At 46.1% G+C, this 24534-nt stretch overlaps 1 protein-coding gene across 2 annotated transcripts in view; it reads left to right on the forward strand.

Annotated features, from left to right (window-relative positions):
- VPS54 (VPS54 subunit of GARP complex) overlaps positions 1 to 24534 on the forward strand; it is a 2536401-nt gene that overhangs the window by 2143611 nt on the left and 368256 nt on the right. For both annotated transcript variants that reach the window (XM_069608186.1, XM_069608187.1), the window contains one exon: positions 5435 to 5556. In XM_069608186.1, coding sequence (XP_069464287.1) covers positions 5435 to 5556 — 122 coding nt within the window. The remainder of the gene's footprint in view (positions 1 to 5434; positions 5557 to 24534) is intronic.

The following is a 24534-nucleotide window of genomic DNA, read 5'->3' on the forward strand; positions in this document are numbered from 1 at the left end:
CCACCTCCCTCTCTGTTCCTGAGCTGGTGGAAGCAGAGATCCCTAGGGCTTCTGGGGATTGTAGTTCCGAAGGTGGCGAATAGAAATGGCCAGGAAAAGATGGTTATAGCCAAGTGCATTGTGGTAAGTGTAGTTCGTTGGGAAAAATAGAAAAGCACCAAAGTTTCGCAAATGGGAAATAAGGTCCATATTGATCGTTGATGTATGCGCCCATGGCGCAGGCATGACACCGTCTCACCACTTTTCCCGACGACAGAGGAGATCTCCAGCCCGGAGAGCCTTCTTCCTTTGACTGGTGGGGATAACCAGTTTGCCCGTCTTTTCGCCTTCCTGGACCATCTCGTGGCCGCCTTGCCCTTTGCCAAGCACCCAGGAAACCGGAAAACCACGGATCACCACTACCGCGAAGAACAGGGTGGTACCTTGTAACCCGGAATCTCCGCGGCTGGTTTCTTCCCTGGCAGCGCAACGACCTTCAGCTTTCCTCCACGTCGAGACCTCCTCTTCCTCTGGACGAAACACCGACTTGCGCCCGCTGCCAGGAACAACTGCCCCCGCTGGAGCGTTCTTCCCACTTTCAGGTACTGTGTCCCGCCTGGCTTCCCTTGCGACACATCGTTCGGGGTGACAGTAACTCCTCGACTTTCTAACCTGGGCTAGCCTGGTACCCGTTAACTAACTTTTCCTGACTTGATTTCAATCTTTTGCAAACTTTCTACAAAGACTCTTTGGGCATAACCCCACTGTGTGATCCTGGACACATTCCGCCTGCTCTCTCTAAGAGTGGGCCTGGCATTTTAACTTCCTTGTTCCCCAGTAGACTTTGGCTAACCTGCCTTACTGTGGTTCTTTGAAAAGTATTGAAATTTGTGTGCTTTCATAACTCTGCCTTTTTCCCTCCCTTTTTAACAACTTATTAGAGTGCCATCTTATGTTAAGGGCTCACCTCTGTCTGAAAATAAGTGTTGTTTCTCATTAAGACTTGTCTAATAAGTAATTAGGGTTGTATATATATAATAGTGACTGTGTGTTGAATTTATTTACCTCTCTTTGTGCTAGTGTAATTTACAAGTGTGTCTTTAAATAAATAATTATATACTTTTACACCAAAGCTCTGGTCAGTGTTTGCTTGTACTACTGTACCTTTGTACCTATTGTGTATACTCTATATACTGCCTAACTCATCTTGAGAGAAGTCTGACTGCTCAGCCACAGCTACCAGGTAAATCTGAGTGGTACAGACTGCTACCAATTGGGTTTACTACCAACCACCTGTAGTCCTAAATCTTTTGCAGTGGTCCCTAAGGGAACTGCACAGGTTTCTGCCTAACAGCCGCCCCTCTCTGCTCTGCTACTGTGCCGCCCCTCTCTTCTCTGCTACTGTCACCGTCCCTCTCTGCTCTGCTACTGTCGCCGCCCCTCTCTCCTCTGCTACTGTCGCCGCCCCTCTCTCCTCTGCTATTGTCGCCGCCCCTCTCTCCTCTGCTACTGTCTTCGCCCCTCTCTGCTCTGCTACTGTCTTCGCCCCTCTCTGCTCTGCTACTGTCTTCGCCCCTCTCTGCTCTGCTACTGTCTTCGCCCCTCTCTGCTCTGCTACTGTCTTCGCCCCTCTCTGCTCTGCTACTGTCTTCGCCCCTCTCTGCTCTGCTACTGTCTTCGCCCCTCTCTGCTCTGCTACTGTCTTCGCCCCTCTCTGCTCTGCTACTGTCGCCGCCCCTCTCTGCTCTGCTACTGTCGCCGCCCCTCTCTGCTCTGCTACTGTCGCCGCCCCTCTCTGCTCTGCTACTGCCGCCGCCCCTCTCTGCTCTGCTACTGTCGCCGCCCCTCTCTGCTCTGCTACTGTCGCCGCCCCTCTCTGCTCTGCTACTGTCGCCGCCCCTCTCTGCTCTGCTACTGTCGCCGCCCCTCTCTGCTCTGCTACTGTCGCCGCCCCTCTCTGCTCTGCTACTGTCGCCGCCCCTCTCTGCTCTGCTACTGTCTTCGCCCCTCTCTGCTCTGCTACTGTCTTCGCCCCTCTCTGCTCTGCTACTGTCTTCGCCCCTCTCTGCTCTGCTACTGTCTTCGCCCCTCTCTGCTCTGCTACCATCTTCGCCCCTCTCTGCTCTGCTACTATCTTCGCCCCTCTCTGCTCTGCTACTGTCTCCGCCCCTCTCTGCTCTGCTACTGTCGCCGCTCCTCTGCTCTGCTACTGTCGCCGCCCCTCTCTGCTCTGCTACTCTCTGCTCCCCTCCCCTCTCTACTCCCCTTTCCTCTCTGCTCCCCTCCCCTCTCTGCTACTCTCCCCGCTCCGCTACTCTCCCCTCCCTGCGACTCTCCCCTCCCTATTACATTCCACCCACACCATCTCCCACATTCACCCTTTTTTGCTGTCTCGTTCCCATTCAATCTCATTCACCCCTTATTCTCCTTATGTTAGTCTCACTCACCTTGTATTCCTGATCTTGCACACACTTTAAACAGTTCTCCTAAACGTGCCTATGCTTGGTCTTTTGGTCCTCTTCCCATGAGCTCACCCGAACAACCTACACTGACTGGTTGGTTTCATGTGCCCTTTTTATCCTCCCCTTCCATTGGGTCGCTCCCTCAGCTGGTTCCCTGGGCAAATGCTGGCTTCCTTCTCCCCATCGGCAGGACTACAGGTATGCAACCAAATGTAATGGTAAGTCCACCCCACCTTCTTGTTTGTTTGATGATAGCACCTTGCTAAAAGTGTAGTCACTTCCAAGGTTCGTATCATAACTGAGCGCATGTATTGCTGGTTTGGTGTCTGCTCTTCTCGCCTGCTGAAGTACAATCAAGTTCACAGTCCATGTTACATAGAGCGTCTGGATTGCCGGGTTCATGTATGAATCACTCTGCTTTTTTGCAGTACCTCACCAGCTCTCGCTCGTCTGGGTTGCTCACTCTTTCCTCCTCCGCCGGGCCTTCTAAGTAATGTAGTCCTATAGAACGACTGAAGAGAACTACTGGCCAGCATTGCTTATCACAGGTATGGGGCAAGAAAAGGTAGTACTGAGTTCACTTAGCAGGACACAAGTTGAATGAACACTCCCACAGTCCTGCTCTAGGGCAGGGATGGCTCTGAGAAACCACCTGATAGGCCTCCTGACCCAGGTTGAGAGGGGGCTCCACCCCTTCTCGACAGGGTCCGGTCTCTGGCCCTTTCACAACAACTTGACCTTCTCCTGTGCCTTGTGACATCCAACACGTCTGCTAGGTAGGGGCACTCATGGAGCAAAGCGTCCAGTTTACACTTTTTCTGTTACTTCCTCCAACTTGGCTTGACTCCACATTCTGAGCAGCTTTCTCAATATAACTTTTTTATAATCAATTCAGCATAAACAATGCTTTATCCCATTTCGTATCGTCCAAGTCATCTGTAGATCCTTATGAACATTCTCTGCCCATTCCCTTTGCGATCTGTCCTCTGGGGTTGGAGGATTCCACTCTAAGCAATGGACCCGACATGCCAGGGCATTACTGGTTCAAGTAATGTCCCATGGTCGTATCACACTCCTGAGTGAAGCAAAAGCCTTAACTTGGTTCTGGACCATTACCTCACCTGGCAATGCCCCCCTCACAGAGGGGTTTATTGCTATTAGCATCCCAGCATGCTTTTTCCGGGCTGCCAATAGTTTGAGTGGTTGCAGTTCTTCAACTTACAAAAACTACAAAACAAGATGCCCACGAAGGAAAAGGGAGATGGGAACTACAAGTAGCGCCTTCTCCTTTTCAATGGTTGCCATTGCTGCAGCTGGAAAAGCCAGAGCCAAGTACTCTGTGTGCCAACGAGGGACAAGGCAGCTGCAGGTAAGTGAGGTCTGGGTTGGAGTGGGTGGGGGAGGTGGAATTTGTTGAGGTTTCTGAGTAGGCTCGGAATGCTGGCAATACCATGAGGTAAATCCTGCATTCCGAGCTTTTTGATTGGCTGGGTTGCTCCCTGACCTCCCTCTCCGGGAGTACTAATATACTTTCTTCATTCTGTCATTGTCTGAATCTTCTAATATGGCAGCCAGTTCTTAAACCCAGCTCTCACCGCCACTCCTACGTGAAACTAGGATGAGGTGGACTGGTAAAGGAATTTGGAGTGTCAAGGGCAATAAACATACAGGTGCCGCCAGAATTGTGCAGGTCTTCACAATCGTACCAAAAGCTTACTCCATCTCCAAAGCATTGGGATCATGGGTCTGCCATACCCAGAGTAATATGTTTGGTAGGAACCTATTCTCTGCCTGCATTCTCAGAGCATAGTTGCCTTCACTATGCTGCTGGAGTGAAGGCATTGTTTGGAAGATCAGTGGTTGATAGCCCATTCTTTATTGTGGTAAATATGCTAGATATTGCTGGGAAATTGTTCAAATGTTAAGAACCTGCAGAGGAAATGGATTTCTTTAAACATGTGCTTACCTTGGGTAAATGTGGTTCTAATGGATATCCTGTTTATTTACTTTGTAGATTTTTTATTCCTCCTCCTTTATTCACCTCTTAATGTTCATACGTGTGATATAAAGGGATGTATATTGGATGGAAATCACAGTACAATATGGGCACAGCAACACCACTTGCAAGAGTGTCCCACACCCTGGGACAGGTGTGGTGCCCTGGCATCACAGAAGTGTAAAAATATGTCCAGGCTCTTACTACTTGATATTTCTAAGGTAAAGAATATGGAGGTGAATTGACATGTACACTGGAATTGAGGTAGTGAAATTAAGTATTCTGTTCCCTGACAGAAACGTGTCCCCTGTTGGTATATTTGCAGTGCAGTCATGGTTTACCCTCACATTTGTTGTGAAAATGATGCTTCTTGGCAGCAAATCGGTGGTGCAGATGTTCCTTGTGTTCCTTGTATCTCACAAAATCTATGCACCTGATTGCATGGACCGATTTTCCCTGTTGGATCATCTGTATTCAGGGGATGTTAGCAGAAAGGCATAATATGTTAAAGTAAAGGGAATTTTTCTGACATTGTAACTCTAGTGTTCTCATTCTCCAAGTGATTTGTTAACCTCTTCCAACAACCTTCTGGGACTCTGCTGTTGCCCGGTTATTGCTTTTGGTCACCCTACTGCATACAGAACTGAAGGAAAAGGTTCACAGTGACTGTAAAGGAAACATATTGTTCCTTGTCGGACTGAAGCGAGTAGAGCTACGAATGTGCAAAAGTGACATTTCCTGGTGTCTGAATTTTCATTAGCGAGATGCCATTTCCATTTCTGCTACAGGATGATGGTAGCAATAGCACAAATGTAAGTCCATTGGAAAAAGAGTTACAGAAGGTGAGTAACGTTTCCACGAAACTTTGCCCTTTTGTGTTTAAAACCAGAACAAGTAATCGATTGCCAAGTCAAAGCAAAGCACTGTTTGAAGAACATGATCATCTTTATGTACTTCGCAATGTTTCTTAACATATGGGTGCCTTTGTATTTTGTAGCGCTTTCCTCCCGCTGCTTGCAGCTGATTGTGCACTACGTTCCCATTATCCGGGCCCACTTTGAAGCTCGGATGCAGCCAAAGCAGTACAGTATGCTCCGGCATTTCGACCACATTACCAAGGTAAGCCTTTCTGTGTTGTACACTTTTGGAGGTAGTGTGGTTTGGAACCAGATATAACCTGATTTTGTCTGAAAGTAAACATCACAGCATTGAAGTGCCTTTTGTAGGAAGGAAAAGACACCTAGATGGACACTGCCTGATTAGATGTGCGCCGACACAAGATTATAGCATGAACTTATGTGAGAAATCTTATGACTGCCTGGTTTCAGCTGCAGAAATGTAATATGGCATATTTTTTGTATTGCTAGATTTCTTTGAGTAAATTAAGTTCTTCCGAGTGCAGACTGAGGTATAGCTCTGGAAACTATCTTCAGCTCTTCCCTGAAAGTTCTGATAATACCCCTTGTGAGAAACCTGACAGGGTCTCACTAGTCCCTGGGCGATCTGTCATCCAGGTAGCCAGGACACAGCCATCGCTATTGGATCAAGTTCCTGGGGGCAGACCAGTGGGGGAGGATCACCTGGATGAGGGGTTCTCGGGGAGTTTAAGTGGGACACCAACGGGTGAGACGCGGTACCCACTTCTTTAGAACACCTTTTCTCCATACTGCTCCATAGGATGTTCAGAAGTCCTTACCCCGACACCCATTTATGACATGAACACTTTCTTACACTGTGACAGACAACGGACTAACACCAGAACCTTTTACCTGACATGTTCCAACACAAGGGTCAGGCAAAGTCTGGCAATCGACAATAACTATGCACACCTGACGGCCCCTTCCCTTCCCCACAAGAATGAAAGAGAGCATGAGAGCACACTTCGAGCAAGGCCAAACGCACGAGAAAGCAGCTATTCCGGACCGGCAGTTCAAATAGAAGAGAAAGGTGGCGAAACCTGGAGGGACGAGGCGGAGGGAACTGCCCTTGCACTTTCAACTCAGACCTGCGAGTCCTCCAAAAAGGAAATCATAAGAACGGGAAGTTCAGCTGGCATGTGGTGCGACAGGTGTGAACGGCACACTGGGCCCTCACATGCTGATAGCCAAAGCAGGGAGAAGCGCTTGCCGCCGTGGTGCCGTCCTCGACTCCCAAGACAAGAAACTCCAACAATTCCGCACAGCCGGTGAGTCGAAGAAGACTGATAGTAATCCGAACTGTGCCCGGCCCAAGGTTGCATGCGGCAACTTTGTTTGAACCAAGAACTTGTGTAGTTGAACTTTAAAGAAACCCAATTAAAGGTCCAGAAGCAGAGTGATCTGCGGGGGTGCTCATTCGAAGGACTCTGACTGGAGCCTTTTTTTTTTGGTTGTTTTGAAACTACAAGATCCAGCCATCACCTCCTTGTTTTTGCTTTGTCACCCCGAGTGGGACGGGTATGCCTAGACGTGGGTCCCGTGCCTGCTGGGCCTAGAGACCCAAGCTACTCCTCACTGATGAGGCCCAACAAGGCTGAAACATGTTTGGGGATGCTTGTGGTATCGTGCAGAAGGTATGTGACCTAACAGTTCGGCCTGGACTGCCCCTTTTGGGATGGGGCCAAGCCTGATTTGCATATGGTCTTTCCCCTTCTGTAATGGCTTGGCAGGTGAAGAACGATGGTCTGCAGGGTTGCCCAGAGCAATGCAGTGGTTAAGATTCATTCTAAACCTTCCAGCCATCACCTCTTTGTTTTTGCTTTGAAACTACAAGAACCAAGAGGCCTTAGGAGAGGCCATGGTGAGGTGTCAAAGTGGTCATACGAGGGTCGAGCAAAATCCCTCCTACCATCAAGTCTTTGGCACATTAATAAAATAAGGTGGTCAGTGTTACTGGGACAAAGATGATCCCGATTGAGGGATACCTACGAATCAGGGTAACCAGTAAAACACCCAAGAACATTGTATCATTAATAGAACTGTATAAAGCCTGGCTGGGAGGCTGAAACACAGACTTAGGATAAAGGGAAGAATGAAGGGGTCTAGAAGGACTGTCTTGTGAACAGTGGCAAGTATGAACACGACAGAGGGATGCCAAGAGAAAGCTTGGGGAAGGGAACCCCGCTTTCTGATTAAGTGAACAAATAACAGAATAGCTATGTGAAACCGACTGAGGGATGCCTGCGAATTGGAGGTAAACAGTGATAAACCCGTGAACATTGTGGCGACAAGTGTGAACCCGGCTGAGGGATGCCCACGGTGAATAGTCGTTTAAAAAGACATTGAGACTTTTGAATGTTACGTTTTGAATGATAGGTCGTAGTGAACTTGACTGAGGGAGGCGAAGACTGAGTGAAGGATCGAAGCCCGGTTGAGGGGGCTCCAAAGGCAAAGAGTAATCGCCCCACATGAAGAGTTATTGAAGACACTTTGTTTGTTGTTTATGGTCCATCAGGCCTTCTAAGGCAAGAGACTTTACAGAAAAGAGACTTGGCCCCAGAAGGTCCTGGCATCGTTGAAAGGAGCTGTAACCACGTGCTGGCGAGGCCTAGGAGTGTGCTGTGCTCGAAAGTTCTGCCTTGTCCCATGCTGAAAGCGTGGAGAAGTGAGACCCCAGCCATACCATCTTGACTTATCATTTTGTGAACACGTCTTTCTTTTGTAGTGAACATGATCCCACACCATCTTGTAAGTTAGTAGTAAGGATTGGCAATCGTTTTTTTTTATATAGGCCCCTTTTATTTTTACAAGACGCCACTACGACTGCCTTATTATTGTTTGTTGGTCGTAGCTTGCTCTCATCTTAGATTTAGGTTTAGATTAGGCGTTTCACTCACCCATTATACAGTTTAATAAACTCCCTTAAACTGTGATCACTTGTCTGTCTTTACTGTTGCCACGATGAGTTCATTACACCCTACAACATTACATCTCATGAGAAGTCTGCGCGAACTCTGGCTTTGCTACTGCACAGCAACATTGTATTAGAGGGGCCTATGTTTATTCAAAATAAACAAAGTAGCAGCGCTGATCATACATGAGGGCTCCACCTGGAAGACTAAGAAGGGAAATATTGCCACTGCTTTGAGGAGTGTAGTGCTAGTCCTACTCCAACCTCCTCATACAACCTGTTTGCCTGAAGCAAATACAAACAGTGTTGATGGCTTGTGAAGGAGACACCCTATCTAGGATCTCTTACCTGTTGGAAGTTTCTCTCACCTCTTGTTTGTGAAAAGGAGTTGTGATGTGAAGCATATGTTCTGCTACGTTTAAGAGCATTTATGCTAGGCCCATCACCCTATAGATGTCCTACGAGCCAAAGCTTGCACTTAAAGGTGTCCTATACTGCCCCTGCCTGAGGTGAACCAGGCTGTAATACAAGAACTGTCATCCATTGTTGCCATTAGGCAGTGGCCATGGCAGAGAGTCATGATCCTTGCAAGGATTCTCATTCAAAAATCCTTGACATGGTATTAGATGGGTACAATCCGCTGCCAACACCAGATTTCAGCCCTCACAACAGAGTCCCCTCATTAGCCTCATTGCGGGTTTGTGGGCCTACAAAAGTGGTTACTGTCTTGCTAAAGTCCTTTTGTCCACCAGACATAGAAACACCAGAATAACATATGAAAACCTGAAAAAGCCTTAAATGTATTGGGTGGGATCGGTGATCAGGTAGCATTTAAAGAGCACTCTGAAACGTTGTGTTTTCTGCCAATTTGCCCAATATTGAGTTGATCCTGGATAAAGAAGTGTAGGGGCACATGAAACCAAGAGCTATGCATGATGTTCTTGATACTGGTGGAGCGCTCTTAGACACTCTTGAAAGTCTTGTCATCTCCACTTGCCTCTGAGGTTCAATGGTTTGACAGCAACTGTTTAAGAAGGGGGAATTCTTAGGCAGTAAGCAAAATGAAACCAGGAGGTGGGTTGATTTATCCATTGGTTCAGATTGTTAAAAAGCAGTATCTCGAAGCAGTGCGTGCCACGAAATGTTGCACCAAGGATCGTGGCTGGGAGTATTTCAATTGTGCTCTATTAGCCAAAGAGTCCAGGACCTTCTGGTCTTTTGTCCCTGGGGAAAGAGAGCATATAACTAGAGTAGAAAGTGCTATATCGAGGGAATACACAGACAAATTACTTCCTCTACTTTTATGGCTATGGTGCGGTCCAGTAAACCCCAGGGCGGCGGAAGGGAGGATTCTCATCTGTTCTTGAAAGCAGCCTGCATAAAATGTTATTTAATTTTGTTCGTATTTCCCTAAACGATGTAAGGATGGGATGGCAGGAGGATAGCTCAGGGCAAGGTGTTCGCCTTGGAAGCGAAACTACACGGAGCACCACAGGTTCAATCCCCGGGTCTGTGCTTAGAAACCTCTCGGTATTAAGTGCGTTATAAATAACATATATCATATCATATATCACCTCTGTCTGAAGCTTTAGGAAGGACCCAATTGCATCCAAATAGATCTGTTTAATATTTAGCTAAATAATTTGGACCCTCATCACCTATTTTTGGTTTACCTCTGCCATTCAGTTGGGTTCCAGTCCCCCCGCCCCACCCATCTCTGAGATTCTATCTTTAAGAAGGAGGAGATAGGTGATCTGGTCTATTTCCCTTTTAGATTTGGCAGACCAGGTCTTTGCCAAAGTTCATTCATGGAGGATTCAAGAGTTGGAGGGCTAGGGGGCAGTCTTGTCACCTGTTCAGATGGTGTTTCGACAAGGACTGGGCTTCATTGAGCAAAGGTGGGGTTCTGACAGGAAACGGGCACTAGTGAGCAAGGTTTACAGTTGATGCCGCTCCTTATGATATATGCCACCCTACAAAAGGGAGTCCGTCTAAGTGGCCTTTTTTGAGTTTAAGTCAACCTTCAACTTGTTGACAGGGCTCTTCTGTGGATGCTTTTTCAAAGTGAAGAACTGGACCCAGCACTGATCAACCTGATAAGGTCCCTACATGATCGTTCCAGGGTTAAACTACTGGGGTCTGGGGGAACAAAGTTGCATCCTTTCTCTGATGCTCTTCAGCCTATTCATTATATTCATCAATGGTGTAAATGGTTGGTTGGAGCACAGTGGCTGGGATCCCCAAAAGATGGAAAGTACTCTGGTCCCAATTCTTCTTTTTCTGGATGACTCAGGGATTTTCTCAAAGACTGAAAATTGCCTGAGGTAATTTCTCCAGAGATTTGAGGCTTACAGCAAGTATGTACACTGTGACAAATCCCCAGATGTCATCACTTTTCCAATAGGGGGAGCCCCTTCACTTGAGGCATGGGAGGTGAGGCCCCTAGTCGATAGTCCCCCTGGCAGTGGTTCTCAGCAGGTGGATCTCATGGTGAGGGAAACCCCTATGGGGACTAGTGACAACCTGGGGAGAACATGGTATTCCCAACACCCACACACACACACACCTCATTCCTTGCCTTTCTCTAATCAGGTAACCTATCCTATGTATGTTTGTAAGATCGGTGAAACCCCATGACACTGATGAGGAAGAGTTGGGCTGACTCCAGTGAATACCCATTGCAACCTACTGAGATGAAGAGGAGGCTTGGACGCAGCAGGAATCATCATTAGAATTGAATTGAATGTTCTAGCTTTCGGATGTCCAGTAGCTTGAAGAGGAAGGAAGAACTGACAGTTGTCAGACCCTCCCTAGAGGCACTGCGAGCAGAGCACCTGTCCCGCGACTGGAGAAGCAGAGACTGCTGACCAGGACATCCTAGGAAAAGAGACAGTGTGCCTAAGAGGTCTGCCATGCAGAGGCATACCAAGAACGGAAGGAGAAGGCTGTGGCATGAGAAGATGACAAACTGCACAATCAAGCAAAGCCCTGCCAACAGGCTCCCAAACAGTGATGAGGAGCCGCAGAGGTCTGCCGTACAGAGGCAGACCCAGAGCAGAAGAGGGAGAAGCAAGCTGTGGCGTGAGCAGTGCTTGATGTTTATTTAGGGCGGGGGAGGGGTGTGCCCCCCACATCCCCTCCGGGGAGGGAGTGCAGACAAAACATGTTTTCTTATGTGTGCACTGCATTCATTTGTCACATGCAGAGTTACGATTAAATAAATGAGTATTTTGCTGGGTCACGTTATGGCTGGGTCTGACAAGTTAAAACAGAGGGGCGCATCCCATTTCACACAGTTTTTCTAGCAGTAAACCGCATGAAGCTCGTAGGCTCATGCGGTTTACGTAATTATTTGTGACTAGAGCCTAGCAGGGCACTAAAGAAGTGGCTCTGCCAGTATTAATGTGTATGCAAACAGCTTGTCAGTACATTCTTTATTACTGTGCTAACCAGTAGCATAGTAACAGAATTTCCATTGAGAATCGTTATGAAGAGAATGTGGGTGCAGGCACACACGCAACACCACACTTCTATCCAAGTCAGGAGTAGAGCCAGGGTGTGGTTGTGCAGTGCAGACTTGTCTAAGTTGCCTCCCTCCAGGCGGTAAGTAGTAGGACCTAATGCAGGAATGAATGAACAAATTAACAAATGGACAAATTCACGAATGACGGATGACGGATCTATGTAAACGTTTATTCTCAACACCGAAAATGGACTCTCCAGTGCACAAAACAACGAGCTTTTCCTATAGCAGAGGGGCATTCCAGGAGTGGTATATTTGTCATAAATCGGAATTCTGGCCGGAGGATCTGTGGTATACACACTTGGGTATCTGGTCATTATCTGAAATAGCACAGTGCATAAAATATGGGTCACAAATGACTTTTCATTAATTTCTAACCTGATCAATATAATTAAACGTTATGTTAAGTTGATTTAAACCATGCACTGCTGCAATTTTCATGGTCTCCACATGCTCAAGTCACACCTTAAGGAAAAGTGGGTAGGGTTGGTTAGCGAGGGTGAGAGGGACAGGATCGATGTTGTGCTCATCTGTTGGTGCGTGAAGAACAATAAAAAGTCAAACGTGCGCTGGAGGAGGTGCGTGCAGCTGTGCCCACTGGGCTGTCACTTATTGAATTATCTCTGACTATACAAAAAAAAAAGAAACACATATCGATTTATTATTAATTGTGCAAGTAAGCAGTTTCTTGCGAGTTGGAAAAAGGATCCATTTTTATTGGCATGGAACTGAAGTAATGTAAGATGAGGACGTTTTGTCAGCCAGCAGCAAAATAGCAGTGCGCTTAAGTTCTCATCCGTAGTCACATTTGGGGCCTCTGTCAGACCTACTAAATCAGTAATCCTTAGTACAGCATTGCTAATTTCCTCCACTCTGTCCGACTGAGCTGTGCTATTTACTTTGATAATGGCTTTGCCTTCTCTTTGAAGGCTGTAGCACAAGCTCAGTAGGGAGTTATTGATGTCAATTGCTGAGGATTTGGGGCTAAGGCTTGTAGGTTTTACCTTAAAACTTGTGTTTAATAGTAGTTTGTTTCCATATGCCGTGGTAACATCATAAAATGCTATATTACCGTTTTCCTTCAATAACAAAGGGTCTTCGTGATTAAGAGACGATTGAGGCAAGAGGATATTGAACTTCCAATGTGCTGAACTACAGGGTATCGACATTGTAATGAAGGCTTGAAAATGATTGTAGTCATTATATGACGACTTGCTGATTTTAATGAAAGCACCACACCATTGACTATGGTGACATTGGCAGTAAGCATTTCTTATTGGAATGAAATGCAGAAGTTGTGTAGTTCATGGTGTCCCATGTAATTCGATGGATTTCTAGGTTCATTTTATGTTTCAATCTTGAGAAATAAAGTATGATTTTATTGATCAACCAGGTGTGTATTTTTACATGCAGGGTTTTTCAACAAATCACATTTGTTTCTATATTTTTTCCAGTTCTTGACAATTAAGTGTTGCTCTGTGTAATAGTCCTGCAGATCAAGACTGAGTACCAGGTACTTCATATTCCCTAAATATTGCCCAGGTTTCCGAAAGCAATACGGTCAGAGGGTTATATGTGTCCCTCTCACCGTATTGTTTTAGAAAGCCAAACAAATGAAGAGGGTGCACAACAGTGTGCAAATATGACTTTCAATACTATCCCCTAAATACAATATTGTTATACCAAAGTCTTTCCGTCTGAGATAGGATATCTCCATTTCGCCGGGACGGTGCGATTATACAGCACAATAAGAACAGTTTACACACACCTGTTTCATTAAGGTGGCCACCAACCTTTTGACTTTTTTAAGCTGCAAACCTTGGTTAAAGTCTCAGACTTTCATCTCCATTTTAGTCTCTTTTTCCTAATGGTAGCTGCAGACTACCAAATATACATATTTTAGTATATATAAGTAGACGACTCCATTTGAGCCAAGGCACACATGCCACGGTGCCACCTAGTAACCATTGCTGGAAGTTTCATTCCAGTTCAGAGTTCCTAATCTCAGAACTGTTCCAGTACCTAAAACCTAATGTTTTTAGGCCATATCTGTGTGGGTTTGGTCAGTAAATTGCCCATTTTAAGTGTCATGAACCATCGAACTCGCCCTTTCTGGGCCTCCTGGTCCCTGACACGTCAGGGTCTACACTCCATAATACTACCAACATGGCGGCAAGCCCAGAACGCCGCTCACCAGTCTTCGCGTTCTACACAGCGTGCTCTATAAAGAGGCCACACCCCCGCGGCACTGCAGCGTCTCAACGCTGCTGCTAGCTGTGACCGGACTTGTGCTCCGTACTCTTCCTTGTACTATTCTGTTGTTTCCTGGTTCCAGGAAACCCTTCTTCCAATCTACCTTTCCTCCTTCTTATCCAGCCTTCCCGGAATCCTTGCATCGCCTCCGTGTGCTTCTTTCCCTTTCTTGAGTCTCCTGGAGTTTCCCCTTGACCCCGGACATCGAAGCTGAACGAACACTGGAAGCCGAGGACGGCCGAGCAGGCTTGTATAAGACCCGAACCATACGAAAGAAGACTCCTCCTAAAGAAGTCATCAGGCAAAGAAAACAGGTGAGAAAGGGGGAAACCTGTGACAGATTGGGACGCCACCTGACCGAAGTCGATACAGACATGGAGGCGGCCATCCAGGATCTTATGCGCGGCATGCAAGAACTAACCACCGGAATGCAAAACCTGAAAGCTGAGAACGGCGCGTTAAAACAATTGGTACTATACCGTGACTCTGCCACAAAGGACAGTGTGCTATTGGGCGGCATTGTCGACAAATATGATGGCTCTGCAAAAACCCTCAGTGGATTCCTGGATTCTTGTTTGGTCCACTTTACCTTTAAACCTTATTATTTTTCTACTCCCAGGGCTAAAGTGGGCTTTATTATTTCAGACCTTTCCGGGAACGTATTCGCCTGGGACACACCATTAGTTAAGTCCGGAGATGCCCTTTTGGATGATTATGACGGATTCATCCAAGCACTTAAAACCATGTTTGACCGCCTAGAACAGGTCTTTAGTGCTCAAGAACGTTTACTCTATTTCCAGCAAGGCTCTCAGGACATGCTCACTTATGTGACTCGATTCAAGCAACTGGCTAAAGAAGCGGGTTGGCCTTCTGAAGCTTGCTTCACTCTCTTTCGAAGAGGGCTAAATGAAGATATCAAGGATGAATTAGCCAGGGTGCCACGTCCAAGTATTTTTCAGGCACTTATGGATCTTGTTCTACAGATTGATTTTCGCATCCAGGAAAGGAAGGCAGAGAAAAGGAAGACCAAGTCACCCCTCCAGAAGAACCCCTTAGAGACGACCTCGAAATCCGAAGATCCTTCTGTCCCCCAAATGAACCCGCACCCATGCAACTAGGGGCCTTCCGTGGACCCATATCCCCCCAAGAAAGGTTGCAAAGGATTCATACTGGCTTATGCATGTACTGTGCCACGGACAAGCATTTAGTCAGAGAATGTCCAATAGCCCCCACAGCGTTCGGGGAAACGCCAGCTCCCGATCCTAGATGGAGCTCAGTTTCGGGAGAGAGATGTAGGCTCCACATCTATACCATCCTTGAACTCTCCTGGACAAAACTCTCTGGTAATTTTACAGGCCTTTCTATCACCATCCAAGAAGGAAACCTACCCCATTCTGGCATTAGTGGACTGTGGGGCTATGGGAATATTCATAGATCAAGAATGGGTCCTTAAAAATCATATTCCCTACGAATCCCGGACAATCTTGCAACCCGTAGAAGCAATTGATGGCAGGCCTCTCTCTTCTGGACCTATAACCCTTCAGACCAAGGAAATTGAGCTTGCAATAAACCATCATCGAGAGAAGATAAAGTTTGACATCATAAAATCTGCCCATTACCCAATGGTATTGGGAATGCCCTGGCTACAAAAACACAATCCATTCATCAATTGGACAGCAGGTTCCTTGTTCCTAGGTTCTGAATTTTGCATGTCTCATTGTCTACTCCTGGATCCTTCTCCAACACCATCGGAAAAACGTTCAACAACCCAGCAAAGTCCTCTCACGGTCTCCAACATCGTCCAGGTTCCTAAAGCCTACCAGGAGTACAGCGATGTGTTCTCTTCTGCTATTGTTCAAGCCTTACCACCCCATAGGCCAGAAGACTGTGCTATTGAAACCGAACCTTCAGCTGTGATTCCCTTTGGAATGATGTTTATTCTGTCCGAACCGGAGAAAAGGGCCCTTCGTGAATACCTAGATACTAACCTAGAAAACGGAAACATACGACCATCTAAATCTCCAGCTGGAGCTTCACTATTTTCTGTTCCTAAAAAAGATACCAGAGAGCTCAGACCTTGTCTTGATTATTGAGGTCTAAATCAGTGCACCCTTAAGGATCGTTACCCTTGATCTCAGACATCCTGGAAGCCGTAAGAGGAGCCGTAATATTCACCAAATTGGATCTCAGGGGTGCCTACCATCTGATCCGTATTAGGGAAGGAGACGAATGGAAGACAGCCTTCAGAACATCCTTTGGTCACTATGAATACTTGGTCATGCCCTTTGGACTCGCTAATGCTCTGGCGATTTTCCAACGCTTTATGGATCGGGTGTTTTCGGATATGCTGTTTCTCTTCGTCATCGTCTACCTGGACGATATTCTGGTATTCTCTAAGGACCCTCTCAAGCATGAAGGACATATTAAGGCAGTACTAGAACGACTACGTGAGCACAAGCTCCTAGCAAAGCCCGAGAAGTGCCTTTTTCATGTTTCCACCGTTCACTATCTAGGATTTGTCCTTAGCCCAGACGGCATAGGAATGGATCAATCTAAGGTTAAAGCCATACCATCCTGGCCAACTCCGACCACAGCAAAACAGATCCAGTCTTTCCTGGGCCTAGCAAATTTCTATCGAAAGTTCATACCATCCTTGTCCGAGATTGTTCACCCGATAATTGCCTTGTTGAAGAAAGATACTCCCTTTCATTGGACATCAGCCCAGGAGAAGGCCTTCCAATGCTTGAAAACAGAGTTTACACAAGCCCCCATCCTGGCTCAACCTGATATATATCGACACTTCCTAGTGAAACAGACACCTCTAACTATGCCATCGGAGCAGTTCTGAAACAGAAACTCGATGACGGACTGGAACACCCTATTGCCTATCTTTCACGTACATTGACCCCCAGTGAAACTCGGTTTTAGAAAAGGAACTGCTAGCCATCCGTCAAGCCTTCACCGAGTGGCGTCATTTACTTCTAGGAGCTAAACATCCTGTCCAGGTTCGCACGGACCATCGAAATCTCCAAGTATTACAGGCCCTGGAATGCAGGAACAGCCGTCGGGCCCGTTGGGCCTTCTTCTTTGCCCAATACCAGTTCCAGATTCACCATGTTCCTGGAACACAAAATATAATCGCTGATGCCCTGTCTCGGCGTCCTGACTATGAACCTCCTGAAGACCGAATATTTCATAAGATGTTTCCCCATACAATATTTGTAGTTCAGGCAACCAGTCTCCTAGATGAAGTCCGCATGCAAACTCAATCCTCTGATTTCTGGACCAGTGGAATTTGAAGACTAAGCATGGATACCTGTTCAAAGATAACGCCTTGGTTATTCCAACACAAAAACTACAACAAAGGATAATAAACCTCTGTCACGATACCCTTTACTCCGGACATCGTGGTATTACCAATACCCGCCGACTAATACAAAGGCAATTTTGGTGGCCCGGAATGAAAGCTGACGTACAACTGTACGTTCAGGCATGCTCTGTCTATAATCAAAACAAACACGACAACAAAAGACCGGCGGGTCTACTACAGTAACCTCCACCACCAACAAGGCCTTGGGAATTCATAGCAACAGACTTCATTGTGGAATTACCGCCTTCGAGGGGATACACAACCATCATGGTCACCATTGACTTGTTTACTCATATGGCTCATTTTACACCCCTGTATAAATTGCCATCCTCGTCAGAACTTGCTGGAATTTTCCTAGAACACATATTCCGACTACATGGACTCCCTTCCAACATCATATCGGACAGAGGGCCTCAATACATTTCTCAGTTCTGGAAACACCTTTGCCGGATACTAGGAATTCAACGTGCCCTCTCCTCAGGCTACCATCCCCAAACCAATGGAGCTACTGAGCGTGTAAACCAAACCCTGGAACATTATCTTCGTTGCTTCTCTACCAAGGTCCAGGACGATTGGTCCCTTTTAATACCAGTGGCTGAATTCGCTTATAACAACTAGGATCACTCGGCCGTTAAGACCAGCCCTTTTTTCTGTAGCCATGGATTCCACCCTTCGGTTCTACCTACTGTCCTTCCACATCCTACATCAGTTCCCACAGTTGACTCCTGGATTGAAACGCTCATTAATGTACAAAGAGAAGCCAAAGAACAATTAGAGAAGGCCAGGACCCAGACCAAGCTGAATGCGGACTCCAAAAGAAGGCCGAGCCCTTCCTACTCAATGGGGGATAAAGTCTGGCTATCCTCGAAGCTGCTGCCACGGCATCTGCGACCAAATAAATTGGCTCCCCGGTATTATGGGCCATTCCCTATAAAGGGAATCATCAACCCAGTGGCCTTTCGACTCAAATTACCAGACTCCTGGAAGAAAATCCACCCAGTCTTTCATACATCCTTAATGAAGCCCTATTTCCAGACCTCTCGAACTAACCTCCGGCCTAACCCAGTACTCGTCAATGACCAAATGGAGTATGTGGTCTCCAGAATTTGTGATTCCAGATAGACGTGGCCAACTCCAGTACCTGGTGGAATAGAAGGGATATCCCCCCAGTGAACGCACTTGGGAAACCTATCTCAAACTTAAATACCCCCAGGTTACTCAGAAGGTTCCATCTCGTACACCTGGGCAAACCCGGCGGGACAGTTTTTTGAAGGAGGCATGCTGTCATGAACCATCGAACTCGCCCTTTCTGGGCTTCCTGGTCCCTGACACGTCGGGGTCTACACTCCATAATACTACCAACATGGCGGCAAGCCCAGAACGCCGCTCACCAGTCTTCGCGTTCTACACAGCGTGCTCTATAAAAAGGCCACACCCCCGCGGCCCGCGCGTCTCAACTTTGCTGCTAGCTGTGACCGGACGTGTGCTCCGTACTCTTCCTTGTACTATTCTGTTGTTTCCTGGTTCCAGGAAACCCTTCTTCCAAACTACCTTTCCTCCTTCTTATCCAGCCTTCCCGGAATCCTTGCACCGCCTCCGCGTGCTTCTTTCCCTTTCTTGAATCTCCTGGTGTTTCCCCTTGATCCCGGACATCGAAGCTGAACGAACACTGGAAGCCGAGGGCGGACGAGCGGGCTTGTATAAGACCCGAACCATACGAAAGAAGACGACTCCTAAAGAAGTCATCAGGTAACGAAAACAGGTGAGAAAGGGGGAAACCTGTGACATTAAGTATGTTCTCCAAAATGTACACGGGGAAAAACTGCCCTGCATCCCCCCTCCCCCGATGTGGGTTGGGCTTGCCCGTGTCAAATTTCGCCCTGATAAATGTACCCCTCCCTCGCCGCTCAGTGTCACCAGCCGCCACTGGGCGTGAAAACACGCCAAACACAGTGGTCGAGCAGAGATGTGCAGACAGGCTCCCGAACAGTGCTGCAGTGCCGGACGAAACCACGAGGAAACCGAAAAGAAAGGCGGAAAGCCATTAGAAGCCTCGGGGAAGACCTGGACCAATTCAGAGGACCGGGAATTCCCATTGATGGTACGGAGGCTGCACTGATCCATAGAAGGGATAAGAGAATCCCTTGTTAGTGGGTCTGGGAACCCGAATGCAAGTATAGGAAAGATTAGGGAAAGAGGAAGCCACTATGAGAGGGTCTGGAACCCTGAGTGCAAGCATAAGAACATTTGGACAAAGTACTATACCCGGCAGGAGAGTGAGCCGGGTATAGTAAGAAAGATCCAGTGTGAAAGAGACTGAGTCGTGGACCCACGAGGGAGATAGGAATGCCTCCATTGAGCATTGACTTTGGGACAGTACCTGGCAGGGAAGTATACCAGGTCCGCCCACCTGAGCCACTGAAGAGGCTCACAGGAAGCAAAAAGCCTGAGAGAGGCCAGAGGAAGGGAGTCATATCCTTGGCATTCTGAAAGGCCAGGGGAATGGGGTCATTTCCTTGGCATTGTGAAAGAGCCTGAAAAGGGATTAATTTGCCCAACGTCAGTGAAGTGGGACAAAAGGCTGAGCGAAACCAGGGGAATAATGCAATATCCCTTGGAGTTGTGCACTGTGAAACCAAGGGAGGTCGATGGAAAGAAGTCGCACCCCCTAGTATTGTGTACCGTGAAGACAATTAGAAGAAAGCCTGGGGAAGGGAGTAATTCCTCTGGCACAGCAAAAGTATTGAGAACAAGATACCTGGAGAAGAGACATTCTCCAGGAACCCAATAGTGAGAAAAATACAGGCAATAAGGAATGATGTTTGAGTTGGAACTTTACAACACCTCAAGCTGGAACTTTGTGTTATACCCTGGGAAGGAACTGAGGCCTGGAGAAGGGAGTCGTACTCAAGACGCAGTTCCCACCTGCGAACTGAAACTTTAACTCCTTGTCCAGAATAAGGGAGTCATTCGTCTGGACCAAAAAGCCAAGTATCTTTTTACATTATTTAATCGTGCAAGGGATAGAAGAAGGTATTTTCACACATATCGGTGGACTCTTTCATTTACTTGGGCATTCTGACAGATTTCTTAGTCCCTTATTTGAGGCAGGGAGACTTAGAGTTGGGGCGTGAAAGATGGGTGTGCCCACAGTACAGCTTGCCAGGTCGTTGTCTTCGTGGTCACTCAATTTTGTATGGCGATCTTGGGTGGTCAGAAGGCAATGGTTGTCCACCATGAGATCACCTAGCATTTAACCCTATATGCATTCTTCTAACTACAACATGCTTATATATTTGACCTATAGGGAGGTGGGATTGTATATCTTTGTTAGATGGTTTGTGGAATTTGTGCCTCAATTTAAAAAGAAAAATGTAAGTAACTTATTTTAAGAATTGTTTTAATAGTGATTTTCAAGTGAGTTCTATTGTTTCTCATAGCACATTGTTGCTGATCAAAAACATTTTTGTATGATTTCAGTAGAATTCTGCACAATTTTAAACCATTGTGGCCAACAAGCGTTGCCTGGCATGTTTTGATGCTCCAACTGTTAGCATCTTTCCACATCGCGGGTCCCATATTTACTTTCGACAGCTTTGTATTAAATTATATGACTCAGTGGTGTCTCTCAGCTAGCTAAGAGATTGGACCTATCTTGGATGTGCACACTACTGTGAGGGAATACGCTTTTATAGCACCTTTGTACATCTCAGCACTTAGCAGATTATGGCAGTAACCTCTCTGTTAGGAGTTAATGTACAAAAGGTAAGTCTTTCAAAAACATTTGCAAGGGAGTGCATGTCTTCTGGTATCATGTTCCATTGTCTCAGCCCCCAGAAAAAAGTCTGCCCCCCGACTCCACCTCACAGGCCTAATCTTGAATTGAGAGACTTTGAGATGTAGCCTGCTTCTTGATCCTAGCTTTGGAGCTTGCTCACTTAACCTGGAGATTGCCAATTTCTATTCGTTCGTTATGTTAATGTTAAAGGATATTTGTACCGCGCACTATCACCACCGGAGTGAAGTTTGTGCAGTTTGTTGTGCTTTCGGGTTGTGGTTGTGTTTTGTTAGAGTTTGAGAGGTGTATGCGGGGAGGTGAGATTGTTAGTGGGTAGGTTGTTGGCCTCGCTATATAGAGGCGACGTGTGCTAAATTTCAAAGTTCTTTATGGGTGTGGCTCGTGAATATCTCTGCATTTCTTTTTAAATCTGGCCTTGGCTAATATTCACAGTCCTGTCTATATATGACGCATGCCCAGTATTCACTATTGTATCCAGATGTGGCACTGATCTACCTTCGAGCCTGTCTAGATGCAAATCAAGCTAGCATATACAATTCTATCTAAATATGGCATTGTTAATATTCCCAGTGCAGTCTAGAAGTGGCAATGGCTAGTATTCGCTATACTATGTAGATGTGGCAATGGCCGGCATTCATAGTCCTCTCTTGATGTGGTGCAGGCTAATGTTCACAGTTCTGTCTAAGAGTGGGATTGCTAACCTTCAAATTCCTATTTAGATGCAACGTAGGTCAATGTTCATCATTCTAACTAAATGTGGTATTTTATCTTTCATAATTCTGTCTGGGTTAGGTGCAGGCTAATGTTCACGAATTTGTCTAAATGTGGTACTTGCTAACATTCATAATTCTATCTAAGTATGGCACTTGGTAACGTTCATGGAGTGGGTGAGGTTGTTGGATAGTTAGGCATTTATGCTAATTTCTGTCCTCATGGGGTTGTTGCTTGTGTTCTGTTCCAGCTAGCATCGTCGTCTCTCTTGTTTAGGAATTTCCCTTAGTCGGTTCTGGGTGTTGCCGCTATCATCATATATTCTGTCAGTCTGTTCTTTGTGTTTCCTGTTTGATTGTTTAGTTGTTTCAATTTGGTTCTGATGTGTTGAAGAGCCAGGTTTTTAGTAGTTTTCTAAATTGTAGGTGGTCTTTTGTGTTTCTTATTTCTTTCGGGATGTTGTTCCAGGTTTTTGCAGCCAGGTGGGAGAAGAAGGAGCCCCCTAGTTTTTTCTGGACGTATGGTTTTGGTTCCAGGTGGGTTTCATTGCTTGATCTGAGGATTCTTGTTGGCTTGTTGATTATTTACTTTTGTAGGAATTCAGCTCCTTGCCCGCTAGTTGCCCTGTGTGTTATGCACATTGTTTTGAAGGTGATAAAATGTTTGACTGGGAGACCATGTAGTATTTTTAGTGCTGGAGTGATGTGATCTCTTCTGGATAGTTTGAGGAGTCTGGCTGCTGCATTTTGGATGCGTTGTAATTTCTTCAGGGGGGATTCTGGCATCCCGAGGTAGAGGCTGTTTGCGTAGTAGAGTCTTGACATGATGAGGGCGACGATTGTAAGTGTTTTGTGGGTGAAGGAGAGGAAGGGTAGGATGCTTCTTGTTGTGTGAAGGAGGAAGAAGCATTTTTTGATTGTGTTCATTTGTGGTTCTAAGGTTAGGGCGTTGTCCATTAGGACTCCCAGATTTTTAACTACCTTACATGGTGTGGGCACGGTTCCCATTTCAGTCAGCCAGGGAATGTAGGTGTGGTTTTCTTGGTTTTTGGATATAATCATGATTTCTGTCTTTCCTGGGTTGATTTTCAAGTTGTTGGCATTCATCCAGTCAGACTTATTTTGAACATTCTATTAGGGTTCCGTGATTGGCTCGAGTATCTTAAATTTTGTAGATGATTTGAGTGTCGTCTGCGTAGTTTTAGCATGTAATTCTGTATTTTTTGAAGATCCTTCTTACTGGAGTCTGGTTGAAGTATAGTGGTGATAGTGAGGATCCTTGTGGCACTCCACATTCGTTAACTCGTGCAGTAGATTTGCAGGGTTTTATCCATACGGTCTCTGTTCTGTCTGTTAGGAATGATTTGTTTTTGAAATGGTCTGCCTAGTGGTTGCAGTTTCTCTAAGGGGGTTGAAGTGTTGTCACAACCAGGTGGGTTTCTCATTTCTTTTATGATGATGAACATTTTGTGTGTTGGTGACATTGGTGATTCTGTCATTATAATGCCTTCTCTTTGCCTTTTGAATTTCCTTCTTGTATGATCGGATTTGTTTCTGGAACTGGGTTTTCTTGTCTTGTATTCATTCCTCGTTTCCAATTCTAGCTTTTGTTGTTCTTTTTCATGGTGCTTAGTAGTGGGGTGAACCATTTTGCCATTGCTCTTTTTATTGAAGGGGTAAAACGTTTTTCTGGGGCGATGTTTTCAATTGTATCAGCAATCCATTTGTGCAGTAGCTCTGCTTTCCCGTCTAGGTCTGCCTGTTCCAGTTCTGTTGTTGAAGGTTCGGTGTTCTCTAGTTGTTTTGTTAGGTTGCTTGCTTTGACCGTTTTCTAGTTTCTTTTTGTGGTGGTTCTGAGCTTGATGGGCTGGATACTGAGTTGAGTTGGCAGTGTGATCACGAATGGGATGAGGAGATGGTCGCTTCAAAGTATTTGTATTGGTGTTGCTGTGGTGATGAGGTTTTTTTTGGCAAAGATTGTGTCAAGGGTGTGTCCTGCCGAGTGTGTTGCTCCTTTGACCAGCTGTTGTAATTTCATGGTTATTATCTGTCCAATTAGTGAGTTTTGAGAGTTGGCGGGTTTTTCCTCGAACCAGATGTTGTGGTCCCCCAGGATTATTAGATGTTCGTGCTCGATGGCTATGTTGGTGATGGCTTCTATGAATGACAAAGGTTGCATCGTATGTCGGTGGTCTGTAAACCAGTATGAATTTAATGTTTGTTTTTGGATTCGCTGATAGGTGTATGACCATGGTTTCGCAGTTGATGTTAAGAAGTTTGTCTGTTTTTACTTTCAGGTGTTCTTTGAATGCTATTGGAAAGCCGCCTCCTTTTTTATTTTTCCTGTTTACCTGAAGGCATTTGAAGTTGTTGGGGAGGCAGCTTTGGAGTGTGATTTTGTAGTTGTCATCCAGCCATGTTTCTATGATGAATAGGATATCTATGCCGTTGTTGGAGAGAAGGTCAAAGATCTCTGTTGAGGGTTTTGAGATGGATCTTGCGTTTATTATTTTGCAGTGGATTTTAAAAGTGTAGTTTGGTTTGTGTTTTAAAGATGGGGTGGTCTTCTGACTGATGTTAAGGTTTCCTTCTTGGTCGATCTCTAGTTGAGGTG

This window comes from Ambystoma mexicanum, chromosome 4q (assembly GCF_040938575.1).
Source record: "Ambystoma mexicanum isolate Mex_15411 chromosome 4q, UKY_AmexF1_1, whole genome shotgun sequence".
NCBI lineage: Eukaryota > Metazoa > Chordata > Amphibia > Caudata > Ambystomatidae > Ambystoma > Ambystoma mexicanum.